This window comes from Manis javanica, chromosome 3 (assembly GCF_040802235.1).
Source record: "Manis javanica isolate MJ-LG chromosome 3, MJ_LKY, whole genome shotgun sequence".
Taxonomy (NCBI): domain Eukaryota; kingdom Metazoa; phylum Chordata; class Mammalia; order Pholidota; family Manidae; genus Manis; species Manis javanica.
The window spans coordinates 180388420-180410436 of NC_133158.1; the positions used below are offsets into that span (position 1 = coordinate 180388420).

Below are 22017 nucleotides of genomic sequence, written 5' to 3' on the forward strand. Positions count from 1 at the left end.
TAATGTGATTATTTTGTATTATTTAAAACATAAAATGTATGCTTTTGCTCTTGGAAGTCCATATTTTCTAGGGAGTTAGGCATATTTTCCAGTACTATAATATTGACCATCTCACCCTCTGACTGCCTCATTTTTTTTTTTGGAGAGGGCATCTCTCATATTTATTGATCAAATGGTTGTTAACAATAAAATTCAGGATAGGCGGGTCAATGCTCAATGTACAATCATTAATCCATCTCAAGCCTAACACTCGTCAGTCTCCAATCTTCTGAAGCATAACGAACAAGTTCTTACATGGTGAATGAATTCTTACATAGTGAATAAATTCTTACATGGTGAACAGTACAAGGGCATTCATCACAGAAATTTTCGGTTTTGATCACGCATTATGAACTATAAACAATCAGGTCAAATATGAATATTCATTTGATTTTTATACTTGATTTATATGTTAATCCCACATTTCTCCCTTATTATTATTATTATTATTATTTTTATTTTTAATAAAATGCTGAAGTGGTAGGTAGATGCAAGATAAAGGTAGAAAACATAGTTTAGTGTTGTAGGAGAGCAATTGTAGATGATCAGGTGTGTGCCTGTAGACTATGTGTTAATCCAAGCTAGACAAGGGCAATAAACCATCCACGGATGCAGAAGATTTCTCTCAAAGCAGGGGGGATGAGGTTCTGAGCCTCACCTCTGTTGATCCCCAAATTCTCACCTGATGGCCCCCCTGCGACTGTGCCTGTCTTAGGTTGTTCCTCCCTTGAGGAATCTTATCCGTCTCTGGCTAACCAGTCATCTTCTGGGGCCATACAGGGAAATGTAAAGTTGGTAAGTGAGAGAGAAGCCATATTGTTTGAAAAGGTTAGCTTTTTACTTCTTTGCAGATTTATGCCCTGTGGCTTCTATGCCCAGCAATTGTCTCGAGGTATCTTTACCATCTGGAGGAATTATGATACTCGGTAACTTCGATATGAGGCATGAATTCTATTTAAGGGTTGTAATTAGGAAGGAAGAAGAAAAGCTATAGAGGTAGCATATGGAAGAAAACATGGGAGGATTGGTTATTTCTTTGACATATCTTCTTGTAGAGTACCTTAAGGATGTATAGGTTTTAAACTACTAACTAATTTGTACACACATATTAACAAAATAGGAAAACGGTGACATAAACAAAGCAAATCTATAATTACCATCCATCTTCAGCGAAGCCAAGAAAACCATTTAGGCACCCTAGGCATTTGTGAAAATTTGTCTATGATATGATGGATATTGTCCAACTGTACTTGAACAGTCTGAGAAAAATCAGACAAATTAAAGAAACCCATTTCTGGGATCTGTTCACCTCCCATATGTCCTTTTAACCGTAGATAGTCTATAGTCATAAGATTTTGGAGTGCTACACCTTGCACCCCTCCCAACTCCTGGTTGAGTTCCAACAGTACAGATCCGGTCAAATTCATTGTCTCACTGTATACACATGCCAGCCTAGACATCTCCCTCCTCATTCCAATGGCAAGTCCAGGAAATGGTGGGGTGGACGCAGCCACGACCGCAGCATCACCCGGATCCCTGTGGAGGCTTTTTGATGATCATCCCCCGGCACGAGTCCTCCAGAGAGTGCAGATGCCGGAAGCTCCTCCTCATATCGTATCTTAGTTCATTTTCTGGGTATCCAAGCTAGGCCTTGATCTTCTGCATAGAAACAAACAGACCCTTTGCCCACACTTTGACATGCCCTCTATACCACTGTGCAGAACTCATTGGAGGTCAGCACACAGGGACTGCCTTTTTTTTTTTCTTTTTATTAAGAGAAAGGAATATTATCAGAAAAGAGTACCTCCATAGCTGATCATCTGACACCCTTTAAGTGATCAACATTAAGGATATTTAAAGCATGCGTTGATCTTTGATTTACCAATAGTTTTATCCTATCAAGGAGTAATCCCCCTTTTCTTTCTTTCTTTCTTTTTTTTTTTTAATCTTTAATCTACACTTACATGAAGAGTACTATGTTTACTATGCTCTCCCCTATATCAGGTCCCCCCTAACAACCACATTACGGTTACTGTCCATCAGCTTAGCAAAAATTGTAGAATCCCTACTTGTCCTCTCTGTGTTGTGCAGCCCACCCTCCCCTTTCTCTCTCCCCCCCATGCATGCTAATCTTAATACCCCCCTTCTTCTTCCCCCCCCTTATCGCTCCCTGCCCACCCATCCTCCCCAGTTCCTTTCCCTTTGGTACCTGTTAGTCCATTTTTGGGTTCTGTAATTCCACTGCTGTTTTGTTCCTTCAGTTTTTCCTTTGTTCCTATACTCCTCAGATGAGTGAAATCATTTGGTATTTCTCTTTTTCCACTTGGCTTATTTCACTGAGCATAATACTCTCCATCTCCATCCATGTTGCTGCAAATGGTTGGATTTTTCCACTTCTTATGGCTGAGTAGTATTCCATTGTGTATATGTACCACATCCTCTTTATCCATTCATCTACCGATGGACATTTAGGTTGCTTCCAATTCTTGGCTATTGTAAATAGTGCGGCAATAAACATAGGGGTGCATCTGTCTTTCTCAAACTTGATTGCTGCGTTCTTAGGGTAAATTCCTAGGAGTGGAATTCCTGGGTCAAGTGGTAGGTCTGTTTTGAGCATTTTGATGAACCTCTAAACTGCTTTCCACAATGGTTGAACTAATTTACATTCCCACCAGCAGTGCAGGAGGGTTCCCCTTTCTCCACAGCCTCGCCAACATTTGTTGTTGTTTGTCTTTTGGATGGCAGCTATCCTTACTGGTGTGAGGTGATACCTCATCGTAGTTTTAATTTGCATTTCTCTGATAATTAGCGATGTGGAGCATCTTTTCATGTGTCTGTTGGCCATCTGTATTTTTTTTTTAGAGAACTGTCTGTTCAGTTCCTCTGCCCATTTTTTAATTGGGTTATTTGTTTTTTGTTTGTTGAGGCGTGTGAGCTCTTTATATATTCTGGACGTCAAGCCTTTATCGGATCTGTCATTTTCAAATATATTCTCCCATACTGTAGGGTTCCTTTTTGTTCTATTGATGCTGTCTTTCGCTGCACAGAAGCTTTTCAGCTTAATGTAGTCCCACTTGCTCATTTTTGCTGTTGTTTTCCTTTCCCGGGGAGATATGTTCAAGAAGAGGTCACTCATGTTTATGTCTAAGAGGTTTTTGCCTATGTTTTTTTCCAAGAGTTTAATGGTTTCATGACTAACATTCAGGTCTTTGATCCATTTTGAGTTTACCTTTGTATATGGGTTAGACAATGGTCCAGTTTCATTCTCCTACATGTAGCTGTCCAGTTTTGCCAACACCATCTGTTGAAGAGACTGTCATTTTGCCATTCTATGTCCATGGCTCCTTTATCAAATATTAATTGACCATATTGGTTTGGGTTAATGTCTGGAGTCTCTAGTCTGTTCCACTGGTCTGTGGCTCTGTTCTTGTGCCAGTACCAAATTGTCTTGATTACTATGGCTTTGTAGTAGAGCTTGAAGTTGGGGTGTGAGATCCCCCCTACTTTATTCTTTTTTCTCAGGATTGCTTTGGCTATTCGGGGTCTTTGGAGTTTCCATATGAATTTTTGAATTATTTGTTCCAATTCATTGAAGAATGTTGCTGGTAATTTGAGTGGGATTGCATCAAATCTGTATATTGCTTTGGGCAGGATGGCCATTTTGACGATATTAATTCTTCCTAGCCATGAGCATGGGATGAGTTTCCATTTATTAGTGTCCCCTTTAATTTCTTTTAAGAGTGACTTGTAGTTTTCAGAGTATAAGTCTTTCACTTCTTTAGTTAGGTTTATTCCTAGGTATTTTATTCTTTTTGATGCAATAGTGAATGGAATTGTTTTCCTGATTTCTCTTTCTATTGATTCGTTGTTAGTGTATAGGAAAGCTACAGATTTCTGTGTGTTAATTTTGTATCCTGCAACTTTGCTGTATTCCGATATCAGTTCTAGTAGTTTTGGAGTGGAGTCTTTAGGGTTTTTTATGTACAGTATCATATCATCTGCAAATAGTGACAGTTTAACTTCTTCTTTACCAATCTGGATTCCTTGTATTTCTTTGTTTTGTCTGATTGCCGTGGCTAGGACCTCCAGTACTATGTTAAATAACAGTGGGGAGAGTGGACATCCCTGTCTGGTTCCCGATCTCAGAGGAAATGCTTTCAGCTTCTCGCTGTTCAGTATAATGCTGGCTGAGGGTTTATCATATATGGTCTTTATTATGTTGAGGTACTTGCCCTCTATTCCCATTTGCTGAGAGTTTTTATCATGAATGGATGTTAAATTTTGTCAAATGCTTTTTCAGCATCTATGGAGATGATCATGTGGTTTTTATCTTTCTTTTTGTTGATGTGGTGGATGATGTTGATGGATTTTCGAATGTTGTACCATCCTTGCATCCCTGGGATGAATCCCACTTGGTCATGGGGTATGATCCTTTTGATATACTGTTGAATTCTGTTTCTAATAATTTATTGAGTATTTTTGCATGTACATTCATCAGGGATATTGGTCTGTAATTTTCTTTTTTGGTGGGGTCTTTGCCTGGTTTGGGTGTTAGGGTGATGTTGGCTTCATAGAATGAGTTTTTAAGTATTCCCTCCTCTTCTATTTTTTGGAACACTTTAAGGAGAATGGGTATTATGTCTTCTCTGTGTGTCTGATAAAATTCCGAGGTAAATCCATCTGGCCCCAGGGTTTTGTTCTTGGGTAGTTTTTTGATTACCGTTTCAATTTCTTTGCTCATAATTGGTTTGTTTAACTTTTGTGTTTCTTCCTTCGTCACTCTTGGGAGGTTCTATTTTTCTAGGAAGTTGTCCATTTCTTCTAGGTTTTCCAGCTTGTTGGCATACAGGTTTTCATAGAAGTCTTTAATAATTCTTTGTATTTCTGTGGAGTCTGTCATGATTTTTCCATTCTCATTTCTGATTATGTTGATTTATGTTGATTCTCTTTTTCTCTTAATAAGTTGGGTTAGAGGCTTATCTATTTTGTTTATTCTCTCAAAGAACCAGCTCTTGGTTTCGTTTATTTTTGCTATTGTTTTATTCTTCTCAATTTTGTTTATTTCTTCTCTGATCTTTATTATGTCCCTCCTTCTGCTGACTTTAGGCCTCATTTGTTCTTCTTTTTCCAGTTTTGATAATTGTGATGTTAGACTATTCATTTGGGATTGTTCTTCCTTCTTCAAGTGTGCCTGGATTGCTATATACTTTCCTCTTAAGACTTCTTACGCTGCGTCCCAGAGAAGTTGGGGCTTAGTGTTGTTGTCATTTGTTTCCATATATTCCTTGATCTCTATTTTGATTTGTTCATTGATCCATTGATTATTTAGGAGCATGTTGTTAAGCCTCCATGTGTTTGTGAGCCTTTTTCTTTTCTTTGTAGAATTTATTTCTACTTTTGTACCTTTGTGGTCTGAATAATTGGTTGGTAGAATTTCAATATTTTGGAATTTACTGAGGCTCTTTTTGTGAGGTAGTATGTGATCTATTCTAGAGAATGTTCCATGTGCACTTGAGAAGAATGTGTATCCTGTTGCTTTTGGATGTAGAGTTCTATAGATGTCTATTAGGTCCATCTGTTCTAGGGTGTTGTTCAGTGCCTCTGTGTCTTTACTTATTTTCTGCCCAGTGGATCTATCCTTTGGGGTGAGTGGTGTGTTGAAGTCTCCTAAAATGAATGCATTGCAGTCTATTTCCCTCTTTAGTTCTGTTAGTATTTGCTTCACATATGCCGGTGCTCCTGTATTGGGTGCATATATATTTAGAATGGTTATATCCTCTTGTTGGACTGAGCCCTTGATCATTATGTAGTATCCTTCTTTATCTCTTGTTACTTTCTTTGTTTTGAAGTCTATTTTATCTGATATTAGTACTGCAACCCCTGCTTTCTTCTCACTGTTGTTTGCCTGAAATATGTTTTTCCATCCCTTGGCTTTTAGTCTATGCTTGTCTTTGGGTTTAAGGTGTGTTTCTTGTAAGTAGCATATAGATGGGTCTTGCTTTTTTATCCATTCTATTACTCTGTGTCTTTTGATTGGTGCATGAAGTCCATTTACATTTAGGGTGACTATTGAGAGATATGTACTTATTGCCATTACAGGCTTTAGATTCGTGGTTACCAAAGGTTCAAGGTTAGCTTCTTTAGTATCTTACTGCCTAACTTAGCTCGCTTATTGAGCTGTTATATACACTGTCTGGAGATTCTTTTCTTCTCTCCCTTCTTATTCCTCCTCCTCCATTCTTCATATGTTGTGTGTTTTGTTCTGTGCTCTTTTTAGGAGTGCTCCCATCTAGAGCAGTCCCTGTAGGATGCCCTGTGGAGGTGGTTTGTGGGAAGCAAATTCCCTCAGCTTTTGTTTGTCTGGGAATTGTTTAATCCCGCCATCATATTTAAATGATAGTCGTGCTGGATACAGTATCCTTGGTTCAAGGCCCTTCTGTTTCATTGCATTAAGTATATCATGCCATTCTCTTGTGGCCTGTAGGGTTTCTGTTGAGAAGTCTGATGTTAGTCTGATGGGTTTTCCTTTATAGGTGACCTTTGTCTCTCTAGATGCCTTTAAAACTCTTTCCTTGTCCTTGATCCTTGCCATTTTAATTACTATGTCTCTTTGTGTTGTCCTCCTTGGATCCTTTCTGTTGGGAGTTCTGTGTAATTCCATGGTCTGTTCGATTATTTCCTCCCCCAGTTTGGGGAAGTTTTCAGCAATTATTTCTTCAAAGAGACTTTCTATCCCTTTTCCTCTTTCTTCTTCTTCTGGTACCCCTATAATACGAATATTATTCCTTTTGGTTTGGTCACATAGTTCTCTTAGTGTTGTTTCATTCCTGGAGATCCTTTTATCTCTCTCTATGTCAGCTTCTATACGTTCCTACTCTCTGGCTTCTATTCCTTCAATGGCCTCTTGCATCTTATCCATTCTGCTTATAAATCCTTCCAGGAATTGTTTCACTTCTGTGATCTCCTTCCTGACATCTGTGATCTCCCTCTGGACTTCATCCTATTGCTCTTGCATTTTTCTCTGCATCTCTGTCAGCATGTTCATGATTTTTATTTTGAATTCTTTTTCAGCAGGACTGGTTAGGTCTGTCTCCTTCTCAGGTGTTGTCTCTGTGATCTTTGTCTGCCTGTAGTTTTGCCTTTTCATGGTGATAGAGATAGTTTGTAGACCTGGTATGAGTGACCGCTGGAAGAGCTTCCCTTCTTGTTGGTTTGTGGCCTTCCTCTCCTGTGAGAATAGCGACCTCTTGTGTCTTATGCTTGTCAGCTGTGCGCTGACAGGGCTTCTGCTACCTGCCCATTTGCTATGGAGTTTATCTCCGCTGTTGCTGTGGGCGTGGCCTGGCTGGGGCTGCTTTTCCAAAGTGGTGGAGCCCCGTTGGAGGGGGAGCGGCCGGGAGGCTATTTTTCTCCGTAAGGGGCCTCTGTGCTCCCTGTTGCACAGGGGTTTAGAGTGTCCAGATATCCCCAGATTCTCTGCCTCTGGTCTACGTGTCCTGCCCTGCCCCTTTAAGACTTCCAAAAAGCACTCTCCAAACCAAAACAACAACAGCATCAATGAGAGAGTGAAGAGAAAAAAAAAAATAAGGAAAAAACAGGCTTTTTTTTTTTTTCCTCAGGCGCCATTCCCAGGCACCTGCTCACTGGTCCTGCTGTCCTGGCTCCCTAGCACTGGGGTCCCTGTCTCTTCAAGGCTTCCAAAAAGCACCCGCCCACCAGTCCTGCAGGGAGAAATGCGCGATATTCTTTGTCTTCAGGCGCCTGCTCACCGGTCCTGCTGCTCTGCCTCCCTAGCACCGGGGCCCCTGTCCCTTTAAGGCTTCCAAAAAGCACTCGCCAAAAAGAGAAAAAAAAAGGGGGGGGGGGAAACGCGCGATTTCCTCCGTCCTCAGGCACTGGTCTCAGGCATCCGCCCACCATTCCCGCAGGGAAAAACGCGCGATATTCTTTGTCCTCAGGTGCCGGTCCCTGGCACCCGCTCACCAGTCCTGCTGCTCTGCCTCCCTAGCACCAGTGTCCCTGTCCCTTTAAGGCTTCCAAAAAGCACCCGCCCACCAGTCCCGCAGGGAGAAATGCGCGATATTCTTTTTCTTCAGGCGCCGGTCCCAGGCACCCGCTCACCAGTCCTGCTGCTCTGCCTCCCTAGCATCAGGGTCCCTGTCCCTTTAAGGCTTCCAAAAAGCACTCGCCAAAGAGAGAAAAAAAAAAGGGGGGAAAATGCGCGATTTCCTCCATCCTCGGGCATCGGTCTCAGGCACCCGCCCTCCGGTCCCGCAGGGAGAAACACGGGATAGTCTTTGTTCTCAGGCACTGGTCCCCGGCACCTGCTCACCAGTCCCACCGCCCTGCCTCCCTAGCACCGGGGTCCCTGTCCCTTTAAGGCTTCCAAAAAGTACTCACCAAAAAGAGAAAAAAAATGGGAAAAGCGCGTGATTTCCTCCGTCCTCAGGCGCCGGTCTCAGGCACCCGCCCACCGGTCCCGTAGGGAAAATCATGCGGTAATCTTTGTCCTCAGGCGCCGGTCCCAGGCACCCCCTCACTGGTCCCGCCACCCTGCCTCCCTAGCAACGGGGTCCCTGTCCCTTTAAGGCTTCCAAAAAGCACTCGCTAAAAAAAAAAAAAACGCTCGTTTCTTTCCACCCACAAGGAGCTGGGGGGAGGGGCACTTGGGTCCCGCCAGGCAGGGGCTTGTATCTTACCCCCTTCGCAAGGTGCTGTGTTCTTGCATGTGTGGATGTGGTCTGGATGTTGTCCTGTGTCCTCTGGTCTCTATTTTAGGAAGAGTTTTGTTTGTTGTATTTTCATAGCTCTATGTGTTTTTGGGAGGAGATTTCCACTGCTCTACTCATGCCGCCATCTTGGCTCCGCCTCTCTGAGTGCCTCATATTTAAGATCTAAAGAATTACATCTTTTTTGTTTGCTGAGCTAACAAGAATCACCAACAAATTCATTAGCCCAAATTTCTTTGGGTTTCTGGTAAAGTAAATCTTAAGTGGAATTCAAGGACGCATTGCACTCAGTGAACGCATGAAGCCGTTGGACTGGGATTCCTTCTCTGGTCCCAAGGGCTCTCTGACATGGGGTGCCTGAATACCCAAATGTTGCTTGCTCTTTGGTTTCAAGAATGCCTCTGTCTTTTGCATTGGTGCCATTAGCCTGGTAGGTGAGACTGTCCATCTTTTCTAGATTAGAAGATTTAACCTGTGCAGCCTTTCAGACTTATAATGAACAGATCACTCTTTGTTGAGATAAATAGTAAATCTATCCAAATGGTTCTGGAATGTCTAACTTTGCAACATGAAGAATTTGATTTAAACCAATTTGGTGTATATCTTTAATCAAGACATGAAGAATTTGATTTAAACCAATTTGGTGTATATCTTTAATCAAGAAAATCAGTTGTCCTCATTTTATTTTTAAAAAGTCTTTAGTTTATTTGATAGAGACATATGGTGTAGTCTTCTTTACATTAAAGTAGGTGAAGATTCAATTGTTACAAGTTGCTTTTCTGTATGCCCAGTGAAAGAGCTCATTTAGCATAATGTGAAGAGGCTTGGGGGGTTGGGGCAGCCTTGGGTTCAAGTTAACAGTTCTTTCATTTGGTAAACGATTGGACAAGTAGCCTGTCTTTACTGATCTCGGTTTTCTAAAATAAAAATTAGAAGTAAGAATTTTTCTACCGTAAGATTGTTGTGAGGATTAAATTAGATAGTGTAAGCAAATGCTTAGCTTGTGCCTGGAATGTAACTGCTCAAAAATGGTAACTATTGCTCTGTCATTCTTATCAATGTTCTCATCATCATTTTCTACGTTACATTGATCTCCTGGCTTTAGCAGAAAATTTAATTGTCTTATTTCTTTAATACCTAGTACTTTCTGCCCACATAATTGTAAAAACGTAAGGACAGGAAAAATATTTGCTTGTTATTTGAGGGTATTTTGATTTTGCTTCACCAAGCTTTCACTGAAGTTCGAAGTTCAAGATCATGAGAGGCACCGTATATTGTCAAATTTTGTTTATTCCCTTCTTTCTCTCAAATGAAGCAGTGTTACTTTACTGTGACGTGAAGTCCTCACTCATGGCCTACCCTAGTAAGACAACTAGATGTCCAGACCAGATACTGAGTTTATCCAGCAAAAAGCACTCCTGTATTCAGAATTAAGAGTCTGGTGAAAATGCTGAAATAGTGCTGTCAGGGCTACTTTGATGGTACGACAGAGTTAACAGGACCTCTAGCCCCTTGCCACTCAAAAAGTGGTCCCAGATCTGCAGCAGTTTCATTTTGTGAAGGCTCCTTTGAAATGCAGAATCTCAGGCCCCACCCTATAAATGCTGCATGTGAATCTGCATTTTAACTTGAATCCCCCCCCCCCCCCCCCGTGGTTTACGTGCACATCCTTTGAGAAAAATGTCTGTAGAGGCTTCTCCTGACATCCAGAATGTATGGTTACTGAAGGTGTAAAGAAGATTAGGGTGTGAGAGATGCCCTATCAGAGTCCAGTCTGTCTCATCAGTTCTGTATACTTGAGTTACATTTGCTGGGAAGGGGACCAGCACTCTTAATTTGTGTCTGTCCATGTTACTAGAGGACCTGCTAACAGGTCTACTTTTGGTAATCTTTTTATTTCTTATTTTAGCTTATGTCTGAAAATGATGATATTCAAAGTTAACATAACTCCTTATGGTTTCTGTTTCTAAAGACTAGTTTAACTAGTAAAGAATTCACAAGGGGAGAAGCTTTGAGCAACACTCAAAGAGAAATATCAGGAAGAGAATATTGATCACATAAACCTGTGAAACAGGCTATCAGAAAGTACAAGACTTCCTTATCTGTTAAAATGGTGGTATCCACCTACTAATGCATTAATGTGGGCAGAGGGCCCAGTCCGGCATCTGGCAGAAGACAGGTGGGCCAGTGTTGTTGCTGATTGATAAGGTTGGGGCAAAGGCCAGGAAATGGAGGTGTAGGAGTACTGAGTGAGCTCTTTCAGATAGTCACCGGAGCCCAGATTAAGAGAAGGCACTTAGACATAAATAAGCAGGTTCAGACCATCACTCTCTCTTACAGGTTGTGTATCCTTGGATATGTCACTTAACATTTTAAAGCTGAGTGCTAATTTACTGGTAGGGCCCTTATATTATGATTACAAAAAATAGTCATACAAAAGATTTATATAGTGTAGTGCATAGTTTAACCTAGCACAGAGCAAGCCATCAATGAGAGACATATATGTATGTCCATGCACACAGAGGTGGCAAGTGTCCTCATAAATATCCAGGACCCAGGCCTGCATTCCTATATCTTCATCCTGCTTATTTCCTCAGTAAATACTGTTTCTGTTTGAGAATGCTCATTCTTCCTGTCAGTGATACACACCTTCTGCTAAGGGTTCAGTGACAGATGAACTAGAATGTACACTGCATAATGAGCACAGTTTTATTGCTTGCCTCTGCAAGAACCAAGGTGTAACTCAGGGGAAAATCCTGGGGCAAAATACCTTTGAAACCAAAATCAGTCAAAGGGAGAAATAAAGTGGAAGAAACCCATTTATTGCTTATAAGCAGACATCCATTTAGGCTCGACTGTGTCTCTTAGGACCCAGCCGTAGAAGAAGGGACCCCACCCAACCTCTCCATCCAGATATGCCCTCCCTTGCTGTCCTAATCATCTATTCATATGGAGATGGATACTTTTCTCCACCCCTTGGAAACACCTATTGATATGGAGATTCACTAAGGCCAGGCTAGGGATTCTGGAAATGTTGCAGTTTAACCCACTGTCTTGCCAATGGGTTTCAGCCCTGGGCAAGTTCGCAATGGATTCAATGCCACCAAAGAAATTGACAGCAAAACGTTATTTGGGGTGAAAGGGTTTATTACCTGGCTTCTTCCCCCTGGCAGTAGGTCGAGCACTAGTGTCTCTGCCTCCACCCAGAGCCCTAGGCCAAGCTATCTATATAGCGCAATAATAGCTTATTGCCTAAAGGTGTGGAAGCGGTAGCCTAGCAACAGGCCAGTGACATCATCAGGTGGTTTAAGTTCAGTGAGGATCCTGGCCATAGGAACCCCAACTTCCCCACACTCCACCCCTCCAGGATTCTCACCTTACAATCTACATGCTTTCAGTCTTCCGTGATGGTCCCTGTGTCAGAAAGCTGGAACACTGTAGCCAGATTCCACAATAGCAACAGAGGAAAACAACAACTTAGAGATAATAACAAAAATTAAGATACAACAAGATTTTGATACAGGTAACAAAAATTATAATAATACTCAAGCCAGAGGAGGTTCCTAATAACAAAAATTATCATAATTCTCAAGCCAGAGGAAGTTCCCAATCCACAAAGACTTTAGGGGCGATAAGACACATGTTTTAATGACACCAAAATAGGCAAATCTTGTCCATCAGGTAGGATACATGCAAGAGAGTGGTTCTGTGACAGGACTGTGGCAGGAGGGGGTCCCTTCCAGGTCTAGTATACCATACTTTTACTCCTTTCCCCATGGAGGTTGCTGAAGTGTCTATATATAGTGCTAGTGGAGGCACATGGCACTGGCCATAATGATAAAACAAAACTCCCCGGTAAGATGCTCCTACCTTCTGGCTGTTCAGGATATACTACTGTGACCTTTGCGGGCCACTCTGCTGGTATTCCAGGAATACACAGGAGGCCAGCTTCCAGGCCTTGTCCCCAAGGTGTCAGGAGAGCCAGCCATCATTGGTCCATGTGTCGAAAGGTCCATGGCCACGTCCACTCAGTGGAGTCTCCGGGGTTCAGTGCAATTGGTGCTGGCAGCAAGATGTTATTCTAATGGCCGAACCTCGGCTTCAGTGATTCTTTCTTGGTTTGTACTTGCAGTTGTATAGGAGAGGCAGCTATATGTGTTAACATGTCTACAGGGCTCAGGGCTCCCTTTCGGGGTCTCTCATTCAAACATCATAGCACAGTCCTTAAGCAGACTGACCATCCCTGCAGACTATTGGTATCTGACTTTAGTCTGGATTTTAACAAGCTATTGTGCCTCTCTATCATGCCTGCTGCAGTAGGATTGTATGGCACATGAAACTTCCATTTGATTCCCAGCTGTCGCACCCATTCCTGCAGTGTATGTCCAGTAAAATGGGTGCCCTGATCACTCTCAATTACCTGTGGTCGGCCATAGACAGCAAAGAGATGCTCCAGGCCTCTTTTGGTCATCTGCTGGTTGGCACAACAGGTAGGAAAAGCAACAAGAAGTCCAGTAGCTGTGTCCACACAAGTCATCACATATTGATATCCTCTGACACAGGTAGAGGCCCAGTATAGTCTATCTGCCACCTGACAAGGGGTATAGGCCCCTTGGCTGTTGTCCCATGTTGCTGTGAAACTTGGTGTAAGTCCCTTTAGGAGCACATGACACACTCCTGCCAGGCTCTACTAACTTCTTCAAAGGTCAAAGACAAGTCCCACCAATGGGCTACAGCCCACATTGTCATTTGCCCCACGTGCAACAAATGCTGATGTAACCATTGGGCTATATCAGAGGCAGGCATTCCTTTTAACCAACATATCTGGGCCAATTTATCTGCTTCATCATTTCCTGGGGATGCCAGTGGCAAATGACCTGTCACATGGTATACTGTAATTATTTTAGTCTGACACAGGCAGATAAGTCTTGCCACAATTCTTGCCCGCAAAGGGGTTGGTGACCAACCAGCCAGTTGGCATGGTACCAGGTTGGTAGCCGGAAGGTCAAGCCCCAATAGACAGCCCAGCTGTCAGTGCAGACAACTATAAGGGATGGTTTCTGGCTCTTCACAAGCCACACAGCCCACAACTCTGCCCATTAGCTGCTCTTCCCCTCACCATCTTCTATCCATGTTGTCTCAGTCATAGGACTTAGGCTGGAGCCATCTGTGTACCATGCATCTTCGGGTGTAGGGGTTCTTCCCTCCCGATAGGGACTCTCTGCTACTAATGGTTCAAAAGCAAGTTCTTCCTGCTTTTCACTAGTATATGTCACCAGCCCCAATAAGCATTGGAGTTCTTCACTCAAGGGGCTACTACAGAGGGCACTACACTGCTAAAGGTAAGCACCCTACTTGGACAGTGTGGGCATTTTTGCCACACCACTCCTTGGCTTTTGGGTCCAGTCATGTACCTGCTCCAAGATGGGATAGGTAGTTATTACCTTTATTGGGGCCATTCCAATAATGGGTCCTGTAGCCAGCAAGGCATAATGCATGGCAGCCAGTTGGTTTTCTCTCAAAGTGTATCATACCTCTGCTCTTTTCCAGAGTTGTGACCAGAATCCAATGAGTTCATTAAAGCCACTGCCAGAGACCCCAGCCATAACCATCTTCAGTCACATGAACATACAGCTCACAGGGCCTTTGATGGGTCTATCACACTCAAGGCCTGTACTGCCTTGACTGCCCATTTTGCTGTAGTAAAGGCAGATGCACATGTCTCATCCCAGTCCCACCTGATGCCCTTTTGTACCAACCGGTATAAGGGCTTCAGAATTTGTGCCAAGTGCAGGATGAACACTCTCCAGTAGCCTAGAAGAACCAGAAACTGTAGCAATGATACAGTTGTGGGGGTAGTAAAGGCCTGGACTTTATCTGTAACTGCTTCTGGTATAACTTTGGTCTTACCTGACCAGATAACCCCCAAGAGTTTGACAGACAAACCAGGTCCCTGAACCTTGGTACTGTTCACAGCCCATCCTTTCTCCTGTAAATGTTGCAGCAGTCTATGTGCTACACCTTCTAGATCTGAAAGAGTATCATATATGAGCATGACATCATCAATATAATGGTACAGCTGCATCGTTGGTGGTTTCTCCCGTGTAGCCAAGTCCTGGGCTACAAGTCCATGACAGATGGTGGGGCTGTGGAGGTATCCCTGTGGAAGGATGGTGAAAATCCATTGCCGTCCTCCCCACATGAAGGCAAACTGTTCCTGACATTCCTGCTCAATGTCAATAGAAAAGAAGGTATTACCAAGATTTACCGCATAATTGTATGCTCCTAGTTCATGGCTAAGGGTATCCATCAAGCCTGCAATAGAGGAGCAGCAGCATGCATAGGGGGTATGACCTTATTCGGTTCTCTGTAATCCACAGTCATATGCCAAGTGCGAGATAAACACTCTCCAGTATCCTAAAAGACCTAGCTTTATAATACCCACCTTTTCTGGCTCCTGGAGTTTCTCCAATCTCTTTATGCCCTCCAGGCAGTTTGTATTGTTTGGTATTAGTCACCCACTGAAGGCTTCAGAATTTGTGCCAAGTGCGGGATGACTTTGGTCTTTAAATTCTTCTTGTGATCTTATTTCTTTCCAGATTCTCATTACTTCATCCTCTCCTAAGTCTGCTACTGTACGTGTCACCTCACTTATGGGATGCCCTGAGTGAGGGGAAAGAATGGCCAGTAGAGACACAAAGAGGGATGTGGGAGCCATTTGAAGCACAATATTTCTCATTCCAGTGGTAAACATCTCTTCATCTGGGCCATAATTCTCTGGACTATAGATGGCATTTCTTATGCCGAGCTCTCGTAACACCTGTTGGAGCTCAGCATAATCTGCCATCTAACAGGAGAGGATGGCAGATCACCCAGATTGGGCCCACACAGCATGAAGTGCAGCCATAAGCCAATCGAGGAGGGAGTGACTCCCTGGAGTCTGATGTGCATTTTGTAATCGCTGCCTCAAGGCAGGCTGCACTGTCGCGGAAGATAGCTTTCCCATCTCTGATCCTGACAGAAAAATTCCATCCACCCCTAAGTCCCACAGACACAGGGGCCAAGGTGATATTGACTCCGAGGGCTTCTGCCTAAACTGGGAGCCCAAATCCACCAGCTCAACCTGAGTATAGGGGCGGAACATAGAGTGCTCCATGACCTGGGGAGAAGGCTCCTTTTCTCTTCTGGGAACTTACAGCTGCTGGGTCTTTATTTTCTTTACAACTAGTGGGCATGCTTTCAATACAGGAGGGGTCAGTGCCTCTGGCATCACCCCTTCATCCTTCCCCAGCTCCTCCATTTCCGGGGCTGATGGCACCTTTCTATCCCCTCCCCCATGCCTCCTCTGCTACAACCTTTACCTTTTCTACTGTGCCTCACAGCAATGCCAGCTCAGTCTCCAGAAGGTCTCTTAACTTCACCTCAGTGCTTCGCAGCTGGCATTCTCATGCCACCTCCACCTGTGTTTCCCTCAAGAGTTTGTCTTTTTCCTTGATGGCCTCTTCCTCTTTCACAGCACCTGGCAGTGCTGCCGTCTCATTCTGTAAGGAATCTTTTACCTCTTCAACGGCACCTCGCTGCTGGTGTTCTTGTGCTGCCTCCTCTCCATCAATGCCATTTCCTTCCTCACGGAATCCACAGCAATTTGCAGCTCGTGTTCTCGTGCCACCATTTCTTCAGTCTTTTTCAGGAGCATGTCCTTCTCTTCGGTAGACTTTGAGAGACTCTGTCTCTCAAAAGACCTACGCACTATACCAAAAGCCACCCCTACTGCCTCAGGTGTCACCTCCACTTGCCTCCAGTCCTGGGGTGGGTCCCAGTCCTCTAGGAGGCAAACCACCTCAGACCACATACCCACTGGGGAACAGTCCACTGTCTCCCCATTCACAGGTGCAGCCTGCTGAAGCACTCCTCCCATAAGGGCAGCCTGTCTTTTTCCTTGGTCAACAGTGAGTCCTGCCAACAACACCAATTGTCTTGCCAGTGGGTTTCAGTCCCGGGCAAGTTCACTATAGATTCAATGTGACCAAAGAAAATGACAGCAAACGTTCTTGGAGTGAAAGAGTTTATTACCCCGCTTGTTCTCCCGGCAGTAGGTCGAGCATTATCATCTCTGCCTCCACCCAGAGCCCTGGGCCGAGCTCTCTGTATAGCACAATGACAGCTTATTGCTAAAGGTGTGGAAGCAGTAGCCTAGCAACAGGCCAGTTACATCATCAGGTGGTTTAAGTTCAGTGAGGATCCTGGCCATAGGAGCCCCATCTTCCCCATGCCCACACTAGACTCTGAAGTCAGCTTTATTGTGGCCACAGTCAGATGTAGGGAAGGACAGCCCTTCTGCCAAGACAGAGGAGGCCTCTCTTACCTGCTTCCCTAAACCAGGGATCAGCCCTGCTGTATCTCACTCAGGAAGGCTCTGACAGTCAGCAGAGCTTCTCATGCCTTATACATGAAGCTAGGTGATCCCATCTACCTTCCCTCAAGGTCTTGACCCTTCCTTGGCCATTCCCTGCTGCCAGCACATAATCCTTGGCCCCTGGGGAACCAGAGGCCTGTTGCCAATTACTGTGGGCACTTTCATATGCCACCCAAGGAGCATCTTAGGCCTTGTTAGGCTTAATTGCATGGCTGCTGAGAATTGGAGCCCTGGTACTGGTCTCTTCAGTTGCTCTTTGACTGTCCTCTTGTTAATGATGTAAAAGCCACTGTGCATTGAGTGCTTTCTCTGGGTTGACCCCTGAGCTTAGTCGTTGACCTAGATAGTATTAGAACTACACTCTGAAGGGAGAAATTAATGCTCCTGTTTTCCCCAGTTGAGGGGAAGCTGAGGCACAGAAGGCCAGGTGAGTAAGTGGTGGAGCTAGGAATTGAACCCAGACATTATAACTTAACATTGTCAATCACGATGAATAGTGTATATTATATCGCATTTACACCAACTAAGGAAGAAATTATATAATTAAAATGGCTAAGATGGTAAATTTTATGGTTTATGTGTATTTTATAATTTTTAAAAATGGAAAGAAATTAAGGAAGAATTGGCCAACTCCTTCAGGGGCCTATTTTTTTTAATGTGTTGTTGACTTGAATTTCATAACTTATCTCTGCTTCATCAATAGCCTGAATATGTCAATCTCGAATTCAATCACATATTCTAATTCTACCTTTTCTCTTAAAATGATCTTTTCTCAAAAAAATCCCCAAATAATTTAGTGCTGTCACATCTAGGAACTTTCTGTGTACTCCAGCCAGCAGTACCATGAAAGATTGCATTTTTCATGCTCTTTAATCCACAGATCTGTGCCTGTAGGATTTCACACCTGAAATGAATTTGCTAGTCTTAATGATATTGTTATAGTTAACCCTCAGTTGTCTGACATGGGTGATGAGTGGGCTATTCTGGTTAATCGAGACATCTAACTAATGGTGTCTCCAGAAACTAGAATACTGTAAGGCATGTCTATCAGCAAAATGCTTTGAACACAGATTGATCTTTGCTTGACTATTTAGAACGCCTTTTGAAATAACATTAAGTGTAAGCTAATTGGACTATTTTGTTGTTTTATAAGCATGATAAAGCTATTATTTCATAACTGATGTAGATCCAAAAAATAGCTACTTTCCCTAGAAACACCACAAAAACATTAGAATCTATCTTTAAGATTTCATGGTAGAAACTTGCATTGAATGCAAATGCATGATATCAAGATTTGAGTAAGGTGCTGCATTTTATTATCATTATGAATATTTCACAACCACAAAGAAATGTTCAGAGAACAAAATAATAAACACTCCTATAACCACCAGCCAATAAAATGATGCTTTGAAAAGCTGTCTTAATCATACTAGGATATGAAAACTTAAACAGTAATGTTGTAATATGAAATTCCCAAATAATGATATGCTTTCAACAGTCTATCTTTTGAGCTTTTAAGCAGTTTTATGGAGGTTATCCAACAAGTTCTGATGGTTTTGGTTGCCTGTTTCTGCAGGGAATGACCCGTGTCAGCCCTGATCCCAGGAAAAGATGAGTTTGTGCCTGAAGGCACTTTTCAAACAACAGGATAAGGCATTACTACTTTGGTAATTTTCTATATATTTTCTTTACTTTTATCTCATCAAATCAGTTTTCTTTCAATCATATGTAAGTTTACTATTTTCTGTTTTTAAATATTTTAAAAGATGTCCACACTCATCATTTTCTCCCTGTCCTCTCTTAGCTGATGACTTTTCTTGATACTTCACTGAGAAAATATAATCACCCAGGAGAGGACACCCACAAGGTCCCTCCTGGACGCTGTCCCCTCCCCGCACCTGTGCCCCTCACCTTCCTGTTCTCGGCCTCTGAGGAAGCCAAGCCTCCTGCCTCTGCTCCAGCCCCATCTCCTCGCTCTTGCTCACGATGTCTGTCTGATGTTTCTCCCTTCTCTCCTCACCATCAGTGTTCCCCTTGGTGGGGTCATTCCCATCAGAGTACAAGGTGCTAGTACATTGCCCATCTTTAAAAAGGAGAAAAACGCATCCCTGCCTAACTGCCCCATATCTCTGTTCCCCTGCAGCAAACTCCTTGGGATCCAACTAAACCCAGCTTCCATACCCACCCCTCCATCAGAACAACCCTGATATGGGTATCGGTTCTCTTTCCTTTCACTTGGCCTTTTCAGCACACCCGGAAACCACCCTCTCCTTTCTGGGACACCATGTTGTCTTGCTTCTCCTGACACACTGGCCACCCCTCCACTTCCTTTGCTGGCATCTAAGCGTTCCCACGAACCCACTTCTCTCCATCTGTGTTTGCTCCCGGGGAGCTCAGCCAGTTCCTTTGCCATCCCTGGGTTTGTGCCTTCTGCCCCACCAGGCCCCTGAACTCTAGTCTGCGGTGTTGGTGGCCTGCTCCACAGTCCTGGCAGCATCACACGTCTCAAGTCAGACCGGGCACCGGCAAGGATAGCTTCTCCAGCTTGAACAGGGGCCTGGAGGCAGCAAGGGTGCAAGTTGAGCCATCCTTCACTGTCCCCATCTCAGACCCCACCCCATTCACCCCGTTCTCTTGGCTCTTCCCACATATACCAACAACCTTACCATTTCTTATCCCCTCTACCTCGACCATCCTGACCCACCACCTCTCCCCCATTCACTGATCTTCCTGCTTCCACCACTGCTCCCTACCCACCACCTCATAGTCTGTACTCAACACTACAGTCAGAACAGTGCTTTAACAACCTAAGCGAGGTCATGATGTTCCATCTCTGAGTGAGATCTAAGCCCTTGCTCCATCTGCAAGGCTCTTGGAGTAGAGACACCTCACCGTCCCTCCTGTCACTCTTCTTCCTGCTCCTCCAGTCTAGACATGCTTGCTTCTCCTCAAATATACCAAGGATCCTGCACCTTAAGTCCTTTGTGTGTACTGTGTCCTGGATCTGGAAGATTCTCCTTCATACCCCCATGGCTTCCCCTCTTGCATCTTTCAGGTCTTTACTCAGGTGTCAGAGCTGAACAGAGAGGCCTACCCTGGCCAGCCTCAGTAAATGAGGTGCCCCTTTCCCTGCCTTTGCATCCTCTGCCTACCAACCGGTTTTCTTTTTCTCCATCGCACGCATTTATTATGGTACTGTTGCTGGGCAGCTGCATCTGGGAGGTCTCTCCCTGTGCACCAGGTGAAATCTCAGCCTGGACGGAGGACAGTTCTTGACTCTGAATGAGAGAAAATTCTTGAGCAGGTCATAAGAGTGTAGGAGAGGAAGGCATTCGTTAGAGAGAGAGTAGTAATGAATGGCAGCAGGCTTGCAGGCAGCTCAGGTCAGGAAAGTGAAGAGGGACAGAGCAGGAGCTTGCTGACCTTCTTGGCATAGAGAAGTCTCCCTCGCCAGCCCTTGAAGCCAGGGTCATCTGGAGTCTCAGGTCCCTTTGGGTCTGTATGGCCAGGGGCCAGCCCCTCCCATCCCAGGATCTGGGGAGCCACAGAGTGTGGGATGGAGTGAGATTGTGCTCTGGGAACTTCCCAAAGAAAGAAGGTTTTCAGGCAGGCTCCTGTGGCTGCAGGTCCCTCCATGTCACCCAGGTCACAGGAACTTGCAGGCCCACGTCTGAGCTCTCAGCAGCCCCTCCCTACTTGTCAGGAGTGAAGTGGAGACTAAGTGAAGACTTAGAAATAGAATGAAATAGCAAAGAAACAAAGCTGCTTACCACTGGAAAAGCGCAGGGAGACAAAACACAATTAAGCTGAGCAGTGAGAAAGCTTTATTTAAAGTTACACATTTAAAGGGAGAAAAAATGCAGGTGTCCTCAGAGACGAGGTACACTGAAAGGCCGGGGGGTTCCCCTTTTTAAGGATTTTTTCAGAGAGCCGGGGGTGCATATAAACTTGTAAAGTGGTCTCAAAATTCTTATCTGCGGTGAGAGACATTAAGTCTCTTTTCTTATCAGTCCTTCAGGTAATTCTGCAAAATTAAATTAACACAAGAAATTGGTCAGTTCCTTCCCAGGAGAGTAGCTTCCCTCTGGGCGGAATGCCATACCAATCAGGACTACCTGCCTTGCCCCCAAGATGGGCTGAGTTATTGTCTGTTTGCTAAAAAATATGTTTTTAAAAACTTCCTAACTTCTGGCTTTTAAAATGGAATCTTAGCTTAAAATGGAATCCTTCCTTTATACTGTTTATATCTCAGCTTGTTTGGAAATTAATCATGATGCTTGTCTCAGGTCCCTGCCCTATTATCAGTACTTTGCCTATTTGCTTGCTTATTTTCTCTTGTTTATCTCCCTCACTCAGATGTAAGCACTCTGAGGACAAGGAATATGTGTTTAGCATCATTGCTTTATCCCTCACACCTAGAATTGTACTGGGCATATAGTTTGTTTAAATAAATGCATGGCTTTTGTAAACTGTGTGCCTGCTCCTCCCTGGATGGTCTTAAGCCACAAGCTGTCCTGAAGAGCCCACTCTTTTGTGTTGTGTTTAAACCCTAATGCCCAGTGGCTAGAGATGGTGTAGTGTATGTCATGATGTCATGGTTGACAGCATGGGCTCTGGGGCCAAAAGAGCTGTGTTTGAGACCTGACTCCACTTACCAGCGCTGTGACCTTAGGTTAGTTAACCCTCCAAAACCCTCACATATGAAATGGGATTCTGAAAGGAAGGAGCGACACACAGCAGCAATTCACCGGAGAATTCCACTTTATTGGGAAAAAGTACTAGGTTATATAGGGAGGGACATAAGCTGACTGAGGTGTCACTTCAATGGGACTG

The 22017-nt window shown here is 43.8% G+C and overlaps 1 protein-coding gene across 5 annotated transcripts in view; it reads left to right on the forward strand.

Annotated features, from left to right (window-relative positions):
• ULK4 (unc-51 like kinase 4) overlaps nt 1-22017 on the forward strand; it is a 735705-nt gene that overhangs the window by 619291 nt on the left and 94397 nt on the right. The window contains exon 37 of one of the 5 annotated variants that reach the window (XM_073232498.1): nt 18761-18814. The exons of the other annotated variants lie outside the window; for them this stretch is intronic. Within the exon in view, the coding sequence (XP_073088599.1) occupies nt 18761-18799 (39 nt within the window). The 3' untranslated portion in view covers nt 18800-18814. Of the gene's footprint in view, nt 1-18760; nt 18815-22017 lie in introns of those variants that run through there. 5 annotated transcript variants of the gene reach the window in all.